At 42.6% G+C, this 21166-nt stretch overlaps 2 protein-coding genes across 6 annotated transcripts in view; both read right to left on the minus strand.

The window, feature by feature from the left end:
- The window catches only part of LOC111957752 (vinexin), a 45695-nt gene extending 35098 nt beyond the window's left edge, over nt 1-10597 (minus strand). For 3 of the 5 annotated variants that reach the window (XM_023978730.2, XM_023978729.2, XM_023978726.2), the window contains exon 1: nt 4358-4461. The gene's annotated coding sequence lies outside the window, so the exon portion shown is untranslated. Of the gene's footprint in view, nt 1-4357; nt 4462-8869; nt 8977-10438 lie in introns of those variants that run through there. The other 2 variants (XM_023978728.2, XM_023978727.2) reach the window with 2 other exon arrangements.
- Nucleotides 10598-12481: 1884 nt separating this feature from the next.
- Nucleotides 12482-20773, minus strand: LOC111957492 (E3 ubiquitin-protein ligase NEURL3-like). Its single transcript, XM_023978327.2, has 4 exons — nt 20755-20773; nt 16475-16987; nt 16160-16345; nt 12482-15192 (listed from the first exon to the last, which is right to left on the minus strand). Exons 1-4 carry the CDS (start codon nt 20771-20773, stop codon nt 15023-15025), a joined length of 888 nt encoding a protein of 295 aa, XP_023834095.1. The 3' UTR covers nt 12482-15022.
- Nucleotides 20774-21166: the final 393 nt, after the last annotated feature.

Genomic DNA, 21166 nt, shown 5'->3' on the forward strand with positions numbered 1-21166 from the left:
TTAAGCAGTGTTTCATTTCGTCGGATGATACAAAATATGATGCCATCGTAGGCTATCGCTTGTGTACAGTATCTTTGCTACATTGGTATTTACATTTGGTGAAAATAGTTTGTCAATCTCAGTTAATAGCCTATGTCACTCTGGTTGTTGGAGCGATCTGTCGTATGGTTCATCAAGGTTTATCTGTGAGTAAATCTGTCTTCGATAATAGCTAGTGCAGCGTTTCCCAAACTCTGTCCTCGGGACCCCAAGGGCACTATCAGGTTTTTCCAAACTCGGTCCTCGGGACCCCAAGGGGTGCATATTTAGATTTTTGCCCTAGTACTACACGGCTGATTCAAATGATCAAAGCTTGATGATTAGTTGATTATTTGAATCAGCTGTGTAGTGCTAGGGCAAAAACCAAAACATGCACCCCATGGGGTCCCGAGGACCGAGTTTGGAAAAACCTGATAGTGCCTACACAGCCAACGACCTCACAGTACATCACTGGACTATATTAGCTTTCATCATAGCCGATAACGTACYGGGACATTTTTCATATATTTGCTTTAATCTTCAATCCCATAAATAACTTTTATTACTAGAAGGTGTTTCACAACAGGATTTATCTAAGCACCAGTATTTTTTTTATGGTCAAGTGTTGCAATAGGATGATCTCATGAAAAATAAGTTGMCACTCTGTTTCTCTGTCACCCAGATTTCTCCTCTGATCCTCTCCTCCTCTTCTCTGCTGTAGGAGGCCACTGGGCAAAAACTGGTTGAATCAACTCTGTTTCCACATAATTTCAACAAAAACATTCAATATGATGACATTGAATCAATGTGAAAAACTGATTGGATTTGGAAAAAGTCATCAGCGTAAAGGTGGTGCAAGCTCCTGAGTGGTGCAGTGGTCTAAGGCACTGCATCGCAGTGCTAGAGGCGTCACTACAGACCCGGGTTCGATTCCAGGCTGTATCATAACTGGCCGTGATCGGGAGTCCCATAGGGCGGTGCACAGTTGTCCGAGTTAGGTGAGGGTTTGGCTGCGGGGGCTTTACAAGTAGGGCGTCATCGTAAATAAGAATTTATTCTTAACTGACTTGCCTAGTTAAATAAAAAGGCAATGTTATCTTTTTTTCACCCAAAATTGAACCTAGATCCATGGTGAAATGTATTGTTGATTTCACATTGAATTCATGTTAGTTGACAACTCAACCAAATGTAAATCAAAASTAGACGTTGAAATGACATCTGTGCTCAGTGGGAGTTTTCCTGTGACTCGGCCCAGCTCTGACCTCTTCCACATCACGTCCACCAACTCCTCATCCAGTGCATTGTTCTCCCAGGGAGTATGGTTGTCAGGACAGCGATAAAATACACCTCATGAGTTGTTGTTCTGGTTGTCGCGGTGGCGACCCCTGAACTTCTGCTACCAACTGTATCACCACAACAGGCAGCCTGCCAGGGCCCCAGCAGGGTAGAGGGAGAGTCTACAGTCAGTTGGAATAACAATAGAAAAACTTGTCTTCATGCCAAACATCATGGAAGCATTTTTCAGCTTGAAAGAGAATGGACGAAACTCAACAATTGAATTGATGCATTGATTCACACAATTTAGACATTTTTCATGTTATTTGACATAAACCAAAAAGTGCAGTTCATGGTAGTATCATATAGGGCTGGGAATTGCCAGGGACCTCACAATACAATATTATCACGATACTTAGGTACTGATACGATATGTAGTGCAATTCTCACGATTCTATATGTATTGCGATTCGATACTGCAATTTGATGTTCCGAAGAGAGTGCATGAGAGAAAAGAGAGAGTATGAGAGAAAAGAGAGAGTATGAGAGAAAAGAGAGAGTATGAGAGAAAAGAGAGAGTATGAGAGAAAAGAGAGAGTATGAGAGAAAAGAGAGAGCATGATAAAATGAGTTTTGATCAGTCATGGAAATAAAAGTGCTGAAAACATGTTGGCTCACTTTTTAAAAGAAGATAGAGAACAAGCTATAAGAAAATACAGGAGTTTGGTGTAGGTACATCTAACTAGCCCGATTTAACACTATCTAGCAAAACATTTTTATAACATCGCAATATGTAACTGTATCYATTTTTCCCCCATCACTAGTATCATAGCTTGAGTATAGTGAAATTGGTGTGCAAAGTCAGTTTATGGATAACTCGATTTGACACCTAAAAAAGTGCACACAACTAATCAAACTAGTGACATCCTCTCTATTCATTGTATGTCTATGACTGACCACCTCCATTGGCCTCTGTGTGTGGGGCTGTGTTTAGCAGGAGGAGCATGTTAATCATTGACTCCATAATGTTGTTCCCAGCCATGASAACGGATCTAATTCCTGCTCAGAGTTAGACTAATAAGGACAGACCAAAACACAGACATGTCTGCTTAAGGTGGTAATTTTGTTTGTTTGTGTGTTCCTGTAGTGTAGTGCAACACAGGTCCTGAAAACATCTTGGTTTTCTTTAATATCAGACAGCATAAACATCCCTTCATCTGCATGTATCCTTTAATGGAAATATATATATATATATATATATATATTTTTTTTAACGTTTGGGCAAAAACTGATTGAATCAACTATGTTTCCATGTCATTTCAACCCCAAAACTCTATGTGATGACATTGAATCAACGTGGAAAACTGATTGTTTTCAACAAGTCATCATCGTAAGGGCATTTTGTCTTTTTTTCACCCAACTTTTAACCTAAATCCAATGATGTTGATTTCACAATGAATTCCAGTTAGTTGAAAACTCAATCAAATGTAAATCAAAACTGACGTCTGTGCCCAGTGGGCCATGTCTGGTCTCGCACAACTACTCTCCGGATGAGTAGGAGTCAGGTAATGCCTTATCAAATAATCTCACACAATGTAGTAAATTCCAGGGGATAAGTTTCGTATGAATAAACCTGAAAAGACTGTCAATATKTTTTTGCTTGAACAGGATGTAAGATCATCGCAAATCCTTTTCAAAGACCTGAAGGGTGACTCATCATCAGGTTGTTATTATAAAGATGTTCTCTAAAGTATCCTACAAGGTTAATCACACACTCCTGCCTTGTCTCCAGACTGCAACTTGGCCCATGTGAACACACAGCCGTAGACCATACAAGGACCTGGACCCGGCCTGTTTATGACATGCGTTTATTGAGCGATACACACATTTATCAGAAGGAAACTATTCAGCCTCCTTGTATGGTGATCCCTCCCCTCAGCCTGCTGCTTGGGGGAAACATGGCTTCAGTGTTACTTGTCAATGGAGATACTACATGTTCCCTGCTGGATTAGATGCTCTTTATCAGACATACCATAGCCTCACTTTGAGGGGGCCGCTAATAATATGACGGCTGAACCAGAGAGTGTTTGGAGTTTTCACAGAGGTTACTGTACTCACATTAGGGCTCATGCAGTGCTATGCAAGGTAGTTCAGCCTTTACACTCGTTTATTTTTGTAATTATGTAATTAMTTTTGTAATTAATTTGTAATAATTTTTTTCAGAGTGAGTATAGGCTGTGGTGATGGAGCAAGAGAGATCTCAGAAGAGCTCAAAGAGGATCAGTGCAGGGTGGAGAAATCCTCCTGACATCCACAAWAACCCCCAAGGTAAAGGGTGAACAAGTCTGGAGCCAGTGGGCCCTGTGTTAGGGGCAGTGTCCCAGGGAAGTGTCCCTGACAGGGATGTTTATTTCCACATGTGTCACATCATGGGAATKACACCTCTATACAGAGTTAATAAGAAAGCCCCCATGATTACAGTATAGTATTTCCAAACCCGTGGGCAGAGCAGTGAGTAACGACCATAATAACACAGTCCCCTCCTCTCATGCCCACCCTCTGTGTTTCTGTAATGTGACAGGGGGTGCCTCAGAGCTGCCCTCTCCTCTCCTCCACTCAATCATCCACATGCCACAACTCAGACTGCTACTCTAGGACAGTTCCTAAATCACAGCATTGACGTCATCACGGAGGGTAGCAGAATAAAACAGCCTATTTTGTCAGAATGAGACAGCCTTAACGTAAGTATATTTATATTGTACTGGGTCTCGCTGTATGGCCATCCTCTCAGTTTACTGAGTCTCTAAAAAAAAACACTGACAAATTCCTGGGAAAGTCTGCCTCACTAATCCTGTGAAGCAAGTAAGCAAGGAGCAGACAGGCCGACGGGCAGGTTAATCAACTCTTCAATAAAAACAGAGCAAAGCACAGCCTAGCACAACCACGTGATTACATAGTTACATAGTTAGTGCAAAATATCTGTCTGGCTATATCGGACAAGTGTATCTAATGCTATGTCATCCTACAGTACTGCCTCATCATAGGAAAAATGTAGGCTACTCACCTCTGATGCAGAATCCCAGGGAACAATAAACCTCTCAAAGTCCTGTCTGCTCCGTGGTGCATGTAAGCCCAATATGTTGTGGGCAGTCACTCTCTACTCGCACTCTCTCTTTCCCGCTCGCCCGCCCTCCCTCCCTCCCTGTCTCTCTCTCTCTCTCTCTGGACTTGCTCCGCCTGTGAAGGACTTCCCGGTTGACAGGCATAGCCATGGCAACCCCTGGGCCGTGTTCAATAGGCACCCTCCTCTTGGCTTGTCAGTGTGGGGCTCCTTCAATGAAGAGGGCCCATTGTTGTGATAAGGTGATATTTCACAGCGCAGGGTTAACCAAAGGGGAATGCAAATAGTTGATCACCTCCACCTCCCCAACACCCCACACTATCACACACCCCTCTCTCTGTCGATTTCTCTCCCATGACTACCTCTCTTTTGTGCTGCTGTTTGTTTGTGTCTGTTCTGGGGGCACATACAGGCCAGGTCTCTGTCCAGTCAAAGGGATGGGAGTAGAGAGGAGGGGAGMGGAGAGAAGGAGCTKTCTCAGTCCAGGAGGGTTCTCTGATGATCCTCTGGCATCATTAGTCTTTTGGGGGGTCCACCCCATGTATCCTACTGACACTGGAGCCACCACTAGACCCTAGACAGATAGACAGAGCTGGTCTCTCTCATATCCCCTGCCCTTCCACACATCACTGATATCCAACTACAGCACGTTAGTACGATGACTAAAGAGGAACTATATGTGAGGMTAGGTGAATACATTTTAATATGCTTCAGCCACTGATAGCAATCCAGAGATTCTGTTTTCAAATATCTAATTTGCCTTTCATAATATTTATCCCTTGGGGKACACAGGCCATACATCAAGTGCATGAGATATTACAGTACATGGCACTATACTGTGTTAAAGTGAAGAGAGAAGCACACTCTCATATTCCTTAGTTGTTCTCTCTACCATACATGGAAAATTAGAACTGGGTTCTCCAGTTTGTCTGCAGTGTTTGCCAATGGAGAGAAACTGGATTAAACCCTGAAGTTTTGTATGCTGACATAAATGTGTCTGTCACATGTTTCTCAGGTACTGAGTTAACCTTTACACGTTCCACGTTGCAGGTGGTAGTCCACTCACCTTTATTGCACTTTCCAGACAGACCAGCTATAAACTAGAAATTATTTGATAAGCTGTATGCGTGTGCGTGTGCGTGTGTGTGCGCGTGCGTGTGCGTGTGTGTGTGTGCGTATGCGTGCGTGCGTGTAAGCCCCTCTCCTTGGCCAGTTCCAGGTTGGAATTGAAAAAGTCAACTCTTTTTTAATAACTCAGCGGTTTGGCTTGGGACAGTGAATCTCAGGCAAATACCAGGCAGTATCCCCTTACTGAGTCTGCACCCCTTCTCTGGAGGTTGTTTTTGCTAAAGGAAAGCAGAGTTTTTCAGCCCTAGGAGAAGAAATGGTTCTGGATAGTTTGGCCTGTAGTGGAGTAGGCTATAGGTCCCAGTTAGGGAAGTCAGGCAGGCACAGTCCCCCGCTGTGACCCAATCCTGCACCCTGTCACTCTGTGGCTCAATGAGGTGCAAGAGATGATCGCTGCTTTGGCCGAGGACCCAGCACCTCTCTCACAAACACCCCCCCCTAACTCTTCTCTCCTTCTCTCTCCCCTATACACATYCATATCTTTCTCTCTCACTGCCATCTTGCCTGTACCTCCCTCCAATGACAAATACTATATTTGGAGAGATGGGAACTGTAGCTTGTTTCACTATCCCACTGAGTTCATAGCATGGRTTTTGTAACAGTGATGGGATCCTAATAACAATCCTAGCAACTCTCAAGCTCTGTACCAGACTGGTAAATCCCACCTAGCAACTTTCAACTGCAGCAAAACACATTCAATCCTGTCCTGTCTCAGTGGTATGTCACTATGTTCCAGTATGTTTCTATCAAACCCTGTCCKAACTCAGTGGTATTTTCCTGGATGTTCCAGGATGTTTCTATGAAACAATCGTGTGGGTCATTAAAATCCCAAATGCCAAGCCAAGTGAGTAAATACATCATGACATAAATCTCTGTCACATACCAGTGAACTACCTCACTTGATGATGGCTATAGGCTGCATACTTTTACTACTGCTTAGGAAAAACATTTCCTAGTAAAGCACTAGACTTCAGTATCTGAATATATAGCAAAATGAATCATGCATTTGGAATTAAACAATCAAAACTTCCCATAAAAGGAACTATTTGGTTTCCATCAAGCCTTTAAGATTTAATACCTAGTAGTATAATCCTATTACTAAGTATTGCTGAACACTGAAAGACGTTTAACGTTTGTAAAGACGTTTGTAAAGACGTTTAACCTTTGCCTAAATGATCACCACTGTCTCCCATACAGCCTAAATGATCACCACTGTCTCCCATACAGCCTAAATGATCACCACTGTCTCCCATACAGCCTAAATATCATCACTGTCTCCCATACAACCTAAATGATCACCCACTGTCTCCCCATATAGCAAAATGAATCACCACTGTCTCCCATATAGCAAAAATGATCACCACTGTCTCCCATACAGCCTAAAATGATCACCACTGTCTCCCATACAGCCTAAATGATCACCACTGTCTCCATATATAGCAAAATGATCATCACTGTCTCCCATAACAACCTAAATGAATCACCACTGCTCCATAAGCCTAAATGATCACCACTGTCTCCTATACAGCCTAAATGATCATCACTGTCTCCTATACAAGTTGGCTGGATGTGTTTGGGTGGTGGACCATTCTTGATAACACAGGGAAACTTGAAGTGAAACCCAGCAGCGTTGCAGTTCTTGACACAGTCATACTCCGTTCAAAGGCACTTAAATATTTTGTCTTGCCCATTCACCCTCTGAATGGCACACATACACAATCCATGTCTTAATTGTCTCAAGGCTTAAAAGCCTTCTTATCTTATCCACTTCATCTATACTGATTGAAGTGGATTTAACAGGTGACATCAATAAGAGATCATAGCTTTAATCTGGATTCACCAGGTRAGTCTATGTCATGGAAAGAGAATATCAGTGTACAATGTGACAGTGTTCTTATAATGCTTTTCAGAAGGACACAACAGCATCATGGGGMTTGTTGGTTTGTTTTGCTTGTACACAAACCTTTGGTGACAGCGGTTGGTCCATCTCCCAACCCTATGAGCCATAATGCTGACTGATGGTGAAGCCAACCATTCCCATGCATACCTCTGCTTAGACTCTCCTTAGGGGAATGCTCTTCTGAGAGTTAATCTATGATAAGAAACCTCTATTTCGTTCTCTCTATCAGCACTAAGATGCACAGCACTTATGCAKCCGGAGTATCAGAGTAGAGGAATGAACAAAAGAAAATATGCTTGTGGTGGTTTGCCCAAAGAAGAATCTGAATAATCATTATCCATTTGGAGCTCTCAAGGTTATCTACTACTAGGATAAAAACAACCCAGCTAGGGCCTCCTGAGTGGCACAGCGGTCTAAGGCACTGCATCACAGTMCTTYATGCYTCATTACAGACCCAGGTTTGATCCCAGGCTGTGTCACAACCAGCCGTGACCGGGAMTCCCATAGGACGGRGCACAATTGGCCCAGCGTTGTCRGGGTTAAGGGAGGGTTTGGCTGGGGGGGCTTTACTTGGCTCATCGTGCTCTAGCGACTACTTGTGGTGYGCCGGGCGCCTGCAGGCTGACKTCGGTTGTCAGTTGAACAGTGTTTCCTCCGACACATTGGTGCGGCTGGCTTCCGAGTTAAGCGGGTGGGTGTTAAGAAGCGCGGTTTGGCGGGTCATGTTTCGGAGGACTCATGACTCGACCTTCGCCCTCTCCCGAGCCAGTTGGAGAGTTGCCGTGATGAGACAAAATCGAAATTGTGGAGAAAAAAGGGGGTACATTTTTTTTTTTAACAAGCTAAACAGAGAACAAGCACCAAAACCACAGAAGTGGAAATGATAGTTAAATTACTAGTAAGCCCTTCACATACGGTATGGTAACAAAATGATCATGATAAAACACTGGCATGTTGAATGAACGAATGAACAAATGAATGTATACAGTATGTGTACATGAACATGCACAGCATAACCAGAAGTGCAGTACTGAAGTGGTTTCCTTCAGCATAGCTCTTAGCCCAAAACAACAGCCACTGAAACAGCAGAAACCTGTTTTTCCGTGGAGTTCTGATTCCTATCTGCTCAACCATAGACAGTGAAAGATAGCTCCTCCCTAACACAACGTTAGAACTCTACCAGAACTARTCGGCTGTTACTGTTTAACAATATTCAGACAAAAAGTAATTGACACACATGGAGAACTAAAGATAAACAGAGTTCCAGTTCCCACAGTTCAAGTGTATAATCCTGTCATTACGCTCCTGATCTCTTTAGTGCTCTAAGTGATAGAGCAAAAGAGAGAGAGCGGGAGTCTCACAATATGAACTGTTTTTTAGTCTTGGTGTGGAGCAGCAGAGACAGACAGAGAGAGAGTTGTACTTACAGAGCAGTGCAGGCTGAGTAGAGAGGTGTTCTTGGTTCTTGAGAAAGAAAAAGAAGGAGGGAGGGAGAGAACCACTGCTGCTCTTTCTCACTCTCTCCAGCCAACAGGGTGTCTTTTATCTTCTGCGAGCTTGAGTTTGAATGTTTTTTTGTGTGTCAGTGAGTGACTGTATGTGTGTATGTATGTGTGTGTGGGTGTATGTTTGAGCATGCACCCCCCACTCCACTCCACTATACAGCGACTTTGTAATAGTTTCCATCTGCAGCTGGAAATAATAGAAATTCCCATGCAGGCACAGCCTCAGTGGCACCGACCTTTTGTGTTTCATGAGCAGGAACCGAGGAGGCCATTTCCATAGCCATCTAAATAAACATACTTTTGTTTGAGATAGATCCAGTAATAGCATGGTGCTCCATTCACAGTCTAAGGCCTGTGTGAGCAGCCTGGTCTCATAGACTAGACGTTACATAGTAAATGTAAATCTGACTTGCATTAGTATGATATGTTACGTTTGGTGTGGTTACAAAAGACAGACGGTTACTTGGTTGGGGTGGATGGGTGGGACTTTAGCGCGAGCGTCTAGCAACCCAAATGTTGAGAGTTTGAATCTCGTCATGGACTACTTTAGCATTTTTGCTAATCAGCTACTTTGCAACTACTTAACATGTTAGCCAACTCTTCCCCTAACCCTAATCCTAATCCTAACCCTTACCTTAACCCTTTTAGCTAACCCTTCCCCTAACCTTAACCTTAACCTTTTTAGCTAACCCTTGCCCTAACTCCTAACTTAACCTCAACCTTAACCCTAACCCCTAGCCTAGCTAACGTTAGCCACCTAGCTAGAATTCGTAAAATATCATACGTTTTGTGAATTTGTAGCATACAATACGAATTGTAATTTTTAACATATCATACGAAATGGGTGATGAACATCCACAAATGAATACATACCGTACGAAACGTAACATATCATACTAAATGGAGTGTCTCGGATTTACGCACAGAATAATAAGAAATGCTCTGAAAAAAGGTTGGTGTGAGAGAACAAGATGCAGATTTGCTAAACTAAACCTTGAGTCATAATATAAGTTGACACAAAGCAATGCATACACGGCTAGGGTTGCTATCTCTGCACGAATACACAAATTCAAAATACAGACCTGGGCTCACACTAACACACTTAGTCACACATTTACATTATATACACATGCCCAAAGCTGGAGGAGAGGAATCAGTGTTTCCATGGTCTGCTCCAAAAGCAGCCATCCCCATGCTGCAAAGGCAGGCCTCTCTTGCCCACCCAGTTTGGGAATTAGTGTGTTGCAGAGGAAAGTACTGTAGTATGTAGCAGGACAGCAGTGTAAAGTGGACACATTGGTAACTGCTTTCTACTTTAGAATATCAAACATGCTGAAGAACAAGAAACTCATGGAATGTGGTAGTGGTTGGAGAAATGACCTTTAATCTGTTGTAATGACAGCTGTTATGACAGCAGTATAAACAACCTGTTTCTCAACATAAACAACCTGTGCAGAAGTAGAGATAATCTGGTCCAGAAAGTGTACTTACAGTACAGGTACAAAGTTATTCCTCCTGTTTCGGTTCACAGAGTTCCTTAGTTTTGTTGTTATTCCTGACAACCTGTGGTAGAGAGGCTGGCTGGCCCCTCTGTCTTTCCCAGCGTCTGACTCAGTCCTCAGATATTCTTCAGGCCCATGGTAGACTAGTGGATTCCTCCTCTCTCTGGCTCTCTCTATCTCTCTCTGTCCTGACTGCAACCCAGCTCTGCTCTGCCATCCAAGATAAATATTTAACAGCCTGGCTGTGCTGTGAGATCAACAACCCRCTCTGTTCCCCTCCCTCCACATTATCTCCCCATGAAAGAAAACCAACTGTTCCAGGCTTCCAGCATCATGTCACCTTACCATCAGCTGAGTCAKACCAACCATAAATGAAGAAGAAAGSTGTATAAGAGATTGATATTTAGTGGGTTATGGCATTGGTTTCAATGTGGCTCAAGTCACACACGACAACTGGTCGTGTTAAACTTGTGGCCTGTGATCTGCCTCTTGAATTTAGAAGGTGTAGCCTAGCTCTTCATTAACAGTGTAACACTGCCACATAGTGGTCAGATTAAGTATTAACCCAACATAATTTCCAACATGTTGCCTAAAGTAGGAATTACAGGTTAGGGTTTAGGGTTATGGTTAAGGTTAAGGTTGAGCCAGGGTGTTGACATGGAGATTAGGGTTGGGGTTAGCGATTTTGGGGCCCGTTTCAAAATGCCTTTGAGGGGACCCCCATACCCTACAAAAGAGAAAAATGTCCATGGACATTATCTGCTTTGATTATTATTATCCCATAATTGAAAATATCTCTTTCAAAACCTATTTTAGAAGAGAAATTATGCTGCCACCATAATACATGAAAACACAGAGGGTTTCAATATGTGTTGTGTTGTATTAGATTTGACCCAAACCGGTAGTTTTTCATTTTGGCCAAAAAGTAAGAATATTTGTCTTGCAGTATTAGTTAATGGCCTTGTTGCAAATATAATGAATGATTTGGAGTGGATTTTTTTTAAACACAGGCTTCCTCCTTTTAACTTTGGCATACAGGCCAGTAATGTGGAGTGAATACAATGTTGTTGATCCTCTGTATTTTCAAGTATTGTGGTGGCACTGGCAGCATCATATTATGGMTATGCTTGTAACCGGCAGYGACTAGGGAGTTCTTATCAAAATGAAATGAGCAAAGCCCAAGTAAAAAGTTTGAGAAAAACCCTCTGTAGTTGTCACGCCTGCTCCCGCTCCCCCTCTCTGGTGCTCGAGGGCGCCAGGCTGCCCATCATTATGCACACCTGTCACCATCGTTACGCGCATCAGCGCTTCATTGGACTCACCTGGACTCCTTCACGTTTTTGATTGCCTCCCCTATATCTGTCTATTCCTCAGTTTCATCCCTGTGTCAGRATTAATGTCGTTTTGTTTCCKCTGTCCAGACGCTGTCCGTGTTCTGTTTCATGTCCGTTATMTATTAAATGTTCACTCCCTGTACTTGCTTCTCATCTCCCAGCGTCTGTCCTTACAGTAGTCTTCTAAAAATCTAAGACTGGGATCGAGTTATATTTTTCAGAAGGACAATTACATAGATTTGAATGCCAAAGACACACCAGAATGGCTTTCCAGGGGGTATTGAGTGTTCCTGAAGGGCCCAGAATCAGTCCTGACTTAAATCTGCTTGAAAATCAGAGAAACAGAGTTTGAATATTGTTGTTCATCAATGATTCCCAACCAAATTTACTGAGCTTGAGCAATTTTGACAAAAAACAATGGAGATATGTTGCCCTATGAAAGGGAAAGGGGGATACKTAGTCAGTTGTACAACTYAATGCCTTCAACTGAGTTGGGCAAGGTTGGTAGAATTGTATTCAGAATTATTCACAGTTGTAATGGCTGCCAAAGATGCTTCCACCAAGTATTAGCTCTGGGGTGTGAAAACATCAATACATCTTCATTTTATCTTTTTTATTAATTAAAAAAATCTATAGTTTCCTTTCACTTTGAAAATGTGGAGTAGATTGTGTAGATCCTTATGAAAAAAATCCAGTTATCGCTTTTTAGTAATTTGGACACAGCCCTTAGCCATGGTGTATTGGCCATATACCATAAACCCCCGAGGTGCCTCAGTAAAAATACATGTTTTGTAATAGTCAGCCTTCAGGGCTCGACCCACCCAGTTTGTAATTCTGATTATAACATTTCTTTACAAAGACATCTGATAACACAGAGTTACTGGGTAGATGTGGGTGATTACCTGCATGGCAACATACAGTCGCTAGTGACAGTCCCTTGCACAGTCTTCACATTTTGCCAATCAGAAATACTATCTGATCCCTAAATGGGCACATTTATATGCCTACATTTGCGCACAGGCCAAGTATATATAGGCCTACTTCAATGCATGTGCGTCCTTACTCAACATTGACAGGAGCGCTCCAAACAAAATACAATGACTAAATTGACAGAACTTGTAAATGGGATTTTAAAAAACAAAAGTTATTTCTCACAAGTGTAGCATACATTGTGCACTCTGCAAACAATGTGTCCAGTCCGACAATGATAACAGGAAGACTGGAATAATAATATTAAATGCATTAAAATGAATGACCGTAACCAATGTAACAAACATTGTAGAGTCGAAATGATAGGAATTAACTGTATATTTACTACTGGTGATATATGTAATGGGGAATTGATATACACTAACTAACAATCAAAAGCAAACAATTCACACAGAGCCCCAGCTGTTTTGAGCCCCACCTGTTCAGCTAAAATATATATCTAAAAAAGTTGAATGACAAAATTTGCCCACAAAGGACCACCACCTTCCTGTTCAATTGAGCACAGTACAACCAAGTGAGTCCAAAAATGACGTAATATGCCAGGGTGATATGTATACTGTAGTTAAGAAAGTAATACTGATTGTATGTTGTGTAGTAAGCTGTTAGTAGCCAATGTGCCTCACCCTAATAATTTGGTCTCTTTTCCACTGTTCTGACTTGGTGGTGCGCATGTAGCCTATAYCCTGTTTTAGAGAAATGTCATCATAGAATATTATAAGAGGTTTCATTGTCTGCTTATATGCCCGTTTATTTATCCTACGGTTCTGACTTGGTGTTGTCACGGATCCCTCCGGAACACCTGTCCCCTATTCCCACTGATTAGTAGTTGTATATATGTGCCCTTTGGTTTCCATTTGGAGGGTCGATTATTGTTACTATGTCCGTTGGTGCGTGTGAGTACRTGTGCMGTGTGTTTTGGCTTTCGTGCCATTGTGGATTGRGCAGATGATTACGGGTCTCGTCCCGAGTGTTAATCATTGTGCGCGTGTGTTTTTAATTCAAGGTACTCCTCACTCTTTTGTTTGGGTTTCAACCCTGTGTTTTTGTTACGTGTTTGTTTGGTCTTRGTTCCCGTGCCTTTACACGGCTCGCCGTAATGTGTGCTAAATTTTWAAAACTATTACGCATTCCTGCGTCTGTCTCCCGATCTTTCATGCCAACTGACAGGTGTACAGGGAGAATACTGTAAAAACGGCCCATGTTTTCAATTCTGTTGCTGTACATTTCGAAAGTGCAGAACAAATAGTTAAATTGACTACGTCCGTCCTAGCTCGCTCATTCATGTCRTAATCGGAATTATGGATTGCCTCTTATCCGCTCGCCGTCCCCTTATACCATAGTTTGTACATCTCAATTGTCAGTAAAAAACACATTTGTTTAAGAAAGTCAGCCATATCAGCTATGTTTTTTAAAAGGCAGTAAATGAGTCTGAATGAAGTGTTTTGCTGCCAGACAAGGCTRCGCTGATGGCCAGTGGTGTTGTGGTCAGGTGTTGGGACTGCTGTTGGAACAGCTTTATGTAGGCCCTAGCAGTTTGTGGGCACCGTTTGTCAATGCTGTAGTGCAATTAATGTATTGTTTAGTGTTGTGTAGTGGCTTTGCTGGCATGCATCCCAATATGTTTTGAGGGAGCTTGCCCCACCAAGATTTACATGCTAAAATGGCCACTGGCACAAATTGGCAGGGGAGAGCACATTCTGGAGAGAGAAGTGCATTGTGCATCTGGACGCATGGTCAATCAGACGTCTGCGTTGGCCATGCAGCATTTATGGTGATACGGCCTCAGCAAAAGTCATGGCAGGAATGGCCTCAATAGAAGTCAGGGCATTCATACTTATTGCCCTTCGCAGAGCAGTGCAGAGCTGTTGTCAAGGAAGTGAGTTTGTGTTTATACAGGATGTACCGCCCCACCTACCGTCAACCAATCATGCCAATGCTGAATTATACAGAGCCCGCCACATTGTTAAACATTTTTGGGAGGRGCATGGCGATGCGGTACAGAGCTCGAATTGGCCTCTGCATGCCTCTGGAGGCTCCGCAATTGTCACACCCTCCATATGGAGCCTCCGACCACATTTTCTAATCAAACATAAATGGGCTTTTAGTCTAGGCCTCCTCAATGGATTAAGTCACTGAGATGGGCGCAAATATATATATCTGTTACTGCTCGACTAAAACAATCTCTGTCGACCAACAGCCTAATGACCAAACAATCGACCAGTCGAYTAATTGGGGTCAGTCCTACTGGGTCATTTAGTTTGCAGGAAGCTCTTGATGTTCTGGCGACACAGAGGGCAGTATCCAAACTCCTGGATCACTCTGGTGGCACACTGGAGACACAGGCACTGGTGGCCACACTGCAGGCTGATACAGGCCTTCTGGCTCATACACACCACACAGTCCTCCACGCTCTCACAGTCTGCAATCAAATGAGATAAACTCAGTTACATGACCTATAAGGTCAAGTGGGACTTGGCTCAGCCTCACTTTGAAGTTTGGGTGGCTAGTGTTGTTGTGTCCATAAGGTTGATCCGGGTGTCATATCTGCTAAACCTAGGGTATGGCGAAGTTACAGGGCTGGGGGGAGTTTTTTTGTTGTTTAATAGTTCAAGCTCATTTACTGCACTTCTACACAATTTCAAAACTCTAAAATACTATTTGGAGAACAGCAAAAACTAGCTAAACTGACTCCAGCCATTATCACCTTAGCTGCTGTAGCTTAATTCACCTCAACACATGTCATACAGCAATTAGCTGCTACACCATAGCTCAGCACCGGGATTAAAAACGAGTTAAGTTTCATGTCAAGTCAAACATCAGTTACCTAGTGTCCTAGTCATCTTCAGCCACCTTCCACCTCTGCACTGTTTTTAAGAGAAWAGTCGCGCTGTCCACCAGCCAGCTCCGAGGTGTCCACATGGGCCTAAAACATGCTCTATACTACCGTGCCAGTCTGCTCTGAACCATCTGCATGGTCCTAAAGCCAGCCCACTGATACCACTAAACTGCATTTGCCTTTTAATGGGGATTMAAATTTTGGTGCTGAGAGCTAAGGTATGGCAACCGCCACACTCTGCCATACCCAATAGACGCCCCTGAGTCCTACAGTACGTGAGGCTAACATGTACTGTATCTATGTCCTTGAACAAATGTGGCTTAGGTGTTTCTGTAAATGTTAAGCTACACAAGTAGTATGTGTGTAAAATGTAAACTTGTAGAAWTTGTAGGTTTGCCAAGCATGTGACAATAGAAACATATATATTRATTACATTTTTTAAAGAATGCCTTAGATTAAATATCAAGATATTATACTCAAATGAAGTACCATTTTCATAAAATATCCAAAACAAGATAGCAGGAATTTATTGTATAATTGTGATGCTTACCTGATGTCTGCTTATTGGCTGGACGGGGAAGAAGATAGCTGTCATGAATGTCATCACAAATCTGTCTCACATTCACATAGTTGTCAAAATTGAGCGAGGTGTGTCTCTGAAGAGCAGAACAGGAGGAACYCCGTTGAGGAGCAGGACAGGACTTTTGATTCCCCAAAAACTCTTTCTTCTCCGACCCTACAAGAAATAACCAGATTTGTGGTTAGTCACTGACACTGACAGATGGACATCATTTCAAACCAAGAAATCAAGTTAGGACAGACTGCACTGTTCATTCATACATGTTCCATTGATTTCTGAACTTACCCAGTAAGAGCACAGAGCAGGTCTGCCCATACATGTCAATCATGGCCCACAGGGGACAGCTGAGGTCCACTCCCTTCAGCAGTTTGTGTTTTCGGCTGTTTTTTCGGCTGTTGYCATTCCTGAAATACACTCTACCGCCATGGGAYACCCAGAACTCCAGCTCTGAGCCTGGCAGGCAGCAAGTCTCAGGCACAGGAGCGGCCCAGTGGCCAGGGAGGTCTGTGAGGTCTGGGATGGCCAGGGAGGGCAGGGCTCTGGCAATAGGAAGTACATTGGTGAAGCCCACACGCATAGCTCCATGCCAGGTCAGCTCGCACAACTCCACTCGCAGACGCACCCTCTCCTGGGGCCGTACRGGGCGGCTGCTGAACGCCAGGCCGTGTCTGAAGGTGACCCCAGTCCTGTCTGCCCGCCTGGCCCCCTGGCTCAGGCTCACCAAGGCCCCCACCACCTCCTTATGGAAGGTCAAGGGGCCCAGGCAGTGGGGTCCACAAATGTGTGCTGGCTCAGACTCTAAAGGAGATTAAAAAGAGCAACTACAGTTAATCATTGAAATGCTACAGTACCTCAGTCATGATAAAAAAGATGGTTGTGATCAAACAAAACTAACAAAGAATGTATGTCTGAAGGTGACTGAGAATGAAACTGAAACTGCTTTACTGAAAGATTTTTTTTTTTTGTGCCAACAAAGTAGATCAGTATATAGAAGTCTAGTCAAGGGATCTGAATGACAACAATTTGTTTCACATTCAGTAACTTTAAATCTCTAATGATATCTGGTGCCTTTCTAAAGTGTATAGTGGCTCATGATAACAATGATCAATACTAAATGTTACTTCTAAAATAAAAAATTAGATGAGTGTTATTAGCTAACTAGTACAGGGTGGATCCTTTGAGTTTTGCATTGACACTGGCAGCAGGAAAGGCAGTTATAGGCATAGACATAGATAGATAAATACAGGAGAGTAACCTGGTTAAGGAAGATGCTTGCTCACATCACATACTTGTTTACAGTGCACTCACCAAGTTATCTGATTTTGACGCCCATTACATCATATYTCTTAAACTTGTTTCAATGTAATTGTTCAACAAAACATAAGTCGTGATTGAATATCACATGAATAATTACGTAACCCTCCTTTCAACCCAGATCAGACATGCCTTAGGAAAGCAGATCTTTGGTCAGTAGTAAATTAACTTGCTAGTCATGCCAAAAAAGCAAAAAAATAAAATACTTATCCAATCAACTGAATAGATGACTGGTTGCACAATCTCTCCTCTCAGAAAGGAAGGAAGTAAAATCTGTTAATGATTTGCACAGCCATATGTAACTGGCCATGTACAGTATGCCAGTGCTGTGAATTACTGGCTGTACTGTCATCTGTGCCTACCGGAATCCCTTGACGAATATGTGTATGATTAATTGAAGAAAAAATACAAAATCTTCGAACGGTTTCAGAACTGCACAAGAAAGTTTTTCTGATCTACTTAGAAATAAACTCAGCAAAAAAAGAAGTGTCCTCTCACTGTCAACTGTGTTTATTTTCAGCAAACTTAACGTGTAAATATTTGTATGAACATAACAAGATTCAACAACTGAGACATAAACTGAACAAGTTCCACAGARATGTGACTAACAGAAATTTAATAATGTGTCTCTGAACAAAGGGGGGGTCAAAATCAAAAGTAACAGTCAGTATCTTGTGTGGCCACCAGCTGCATTAAGTACTGCAGTGCATGTCTCCTCTCATGGACTGCACCAGATTTGCCAGTTCTGGCTGTGAGATGTACCACTCTTCCACCAAGGCACCTGCAAGTTCCCGGACATTTCTGGGGGAATGATGGGCCTAGCCCTCACCATCCGATCCAACAGGTCCAGACGTGCTCAATGGGATTAAGCTCTTCGCTGACCATGGCCAGAACAGCGACAGAGACTTCGCACGAGGGATTGGAAGATTGCTTGCAATGACAACAAGCTCAGTCGATGATGCTGTGACCATGACGGACCCTCCACCTCCAAATCGATCCCGCTCCAGAGTACAGGCCTCAGTGTAACGCTCATTCTTTTGACGATAAATGCGAATCCAACCATCACCCTGGTGAGACAAAACCTAGACTCGTCAGTGAAGAGCACTTTTGCCAGTCCTGTCTGGTCCAGCGACGGTGGGTTTGTGCCCATAGGCGACGTTGTTCCCGGTGATGTCTGGTGAGAACCTGCCTTACAACAGGCCTACAAGCCCTCAGTCCAGCCTCTCTCAGCCTATTGCGGACAGTCTGAGCACTGATGGAGGGTTTGTGCGTTCCTGGTGTAACTCTGGCAGTTGCTGTTGCCATCCTGTACCTGTCCATAGGTGTGATGTTCAGATGTACCGATCCTGTGCAGGTGTTGTTACCACGTGGTCTGCCACTGCGAGGACGATCAGCTGTCTGTCCTGTCTCCCTGTAGCGCTGTCTTAGGCGTCTACAGTATGGACATTGCAATTTATTGCCCTGGCCACATCTGCAGTCCTCATGCCTCTTTGCAGCATGCCTAAGGCACATTCACGCAGATGAGCAGGGACCCTGGGCATCTTTCTTTTGGTGTTTTTCAGAGTCAGTAGAAAGGCCTCTTTAGTGTCCTAAGTTTTCATAACTGTGACCTTAATTGCCTACTGGTCTGTAAGCTGTTAGTGTCTTAACGACCGTTCCACAGGTGCATGTTCATTAATTGTTTATGGTTCATTGAACAAGCATGGGAAACAGTGTTTAAACCCTTTACAATGAAGATCTGTGAAGTTATTTGGATTTTTACAAATTACTTTGAAAGACAGGGTCCTGAAAACAGGGTTTCTTTTTTTATATATATATATAAGTTTTATATATATATATATATAACACTACCGTTCAAAAGTTTGGGTCACTTAGAAATGTCCTTGTTTATGAAAGAAAAGCTAATTTTTGGTCATTAAAAATAACATCAATTGATCAGAAATACAGTGTAGACATTGTTAAACCTGTTTGGGATAGGGGCAGCATTTTCACTTTGGATGAATCGCGTGCCCATAGTGAACTGCCTCCTACTCTTGTCCTAGATGCTAATATATGCATATTATTATTACTTTGGTATAGCAAACACTGTGAAGTTTCTAAAATGTTTGAATTATGTCTGTGAGTATAACAGATACTCATATGGCAGGCAAACTTCCAAAGCAGGAAGTGAGAATTCTGAGAAGGGTCAACAAAGTTAAAGTCATCGCCTATTCAATTCCCTGTAATATATGGATCTGTTTGCCTTTCCTACGCCTTCCACTAGATTGTCAACAGTCTGTAGAACGGGAATGAAGTCCTCTAGTGTGATGTGGGGCGGATGGCAGCTATTTGAGTCAGTGGTCTGGCAGAATGCTAGTTCCTGGTCAGCGCGCTAGTCATGATATGGCCATGTCTTCCATTACTTATACAGACATGAAGACATGAAGACATGAAAATGACAAAGAATGTATGTCTGGAAGTGACTGAGAATGAAACTGGAACATGCTTTAACTGAAAGACAAGACCGCAAAAAAAAAATTGCCTTTCTTTAGACTAGTTGAGTATCACAGATTTGCGGGTTCTGATTACAGGCTCAACATGGCAGAAAACAATGACTTTTCTTCTGAACCGTCAGTCTATTCTTGTTCTAAGAAATGAAGGCTATTCTCATGCGAGAAATTGCGAAGAACTGACGGAATGCTCGTACAACCGCTGTGTACTGTCTTTGTGTACACTTCTTTGATCACAACCATCTTTTTGCATCTTTAATCAGCACAACATTTTTCAGCTGTGCTAACATAATTGCAAAAGGGTTTTCTAATGATCAATTAGCCTTTTAAAATAATCAACTTGGATTAGCTAACACAACAAGCCATTGGAACACAGGACATGGTTGCTGATAATGGGACTCTGCACGCCTATGTAGATATTCCATTGAAGATCAGTCTTTTCCAGCTACAATAGTCATTTACAACATTAACACTGTCTACACTGTATTTCTGATCAATTTGCTGTTATTTTAATGGACGAAAAATTCAATTTTCTTTCAAAAACAAGGACATTTCTAAGTGTCCCCAAACTTTTGAACGTTAGTGTATATATTGTACTACTCTAATGTTTGTAGATATAAAGATCAACTTCACACACATGAGACCATTATAATATAAGTAATAGGTCTGTATCTATCAAAATGTACATATAGCGTTATCATTTTCCTCCTATAACAATTACAACACAGTTGTCATCATTCATCAATAAGAGGCCATCCTTACCAAGGCTTCTGCTGACCATCTCCTTCACCATCTTGTACAGGTTGCTCTTCGTATGCTACGTACACCTACAATAGGTTGAGTATAGTTCTAAGATGGTGGGAGTGTTTGCTGTTTTTATACTCCTCTCAGTCTGCACATGTGCCTGTAGTTTATACACAAATCATAACTCATCACATAAGGAAAGAGAAAGGGGATGGCTAAGGGGAGGGACAGTTCTCTGGAAAATACCTACGTTCTAACAACGGATGCTGCTTTTTTCTTCTGGTGCCAACACTCACTTGACTCTACTGAGTCAACACTCACTTGACTCTACTGAGTCAACACTCACTTGACTCTACTGAGTCAACACTCACTTGACTCTACCTCTACTCAAGAGTCAACACTCACGTTGAACTCTACCGAGTCACACTTC

The sequence above is a fragment of the Salvelinus sp. IW2-2015 genome, linkage group LG33 (assembly GCF_002910315.2).
Source record: "Salvelinus sp. IW2-2015 linkage group LG33, ASM291031v2, whole genome shotgun sequence".
Lineage (NCBI taxonomy): Eukaryota > Metazoa > Chordata > Actinopteri > Salmoniformes > Salmonidae > Salvelinus > Salvelinus sp. IW2-2015.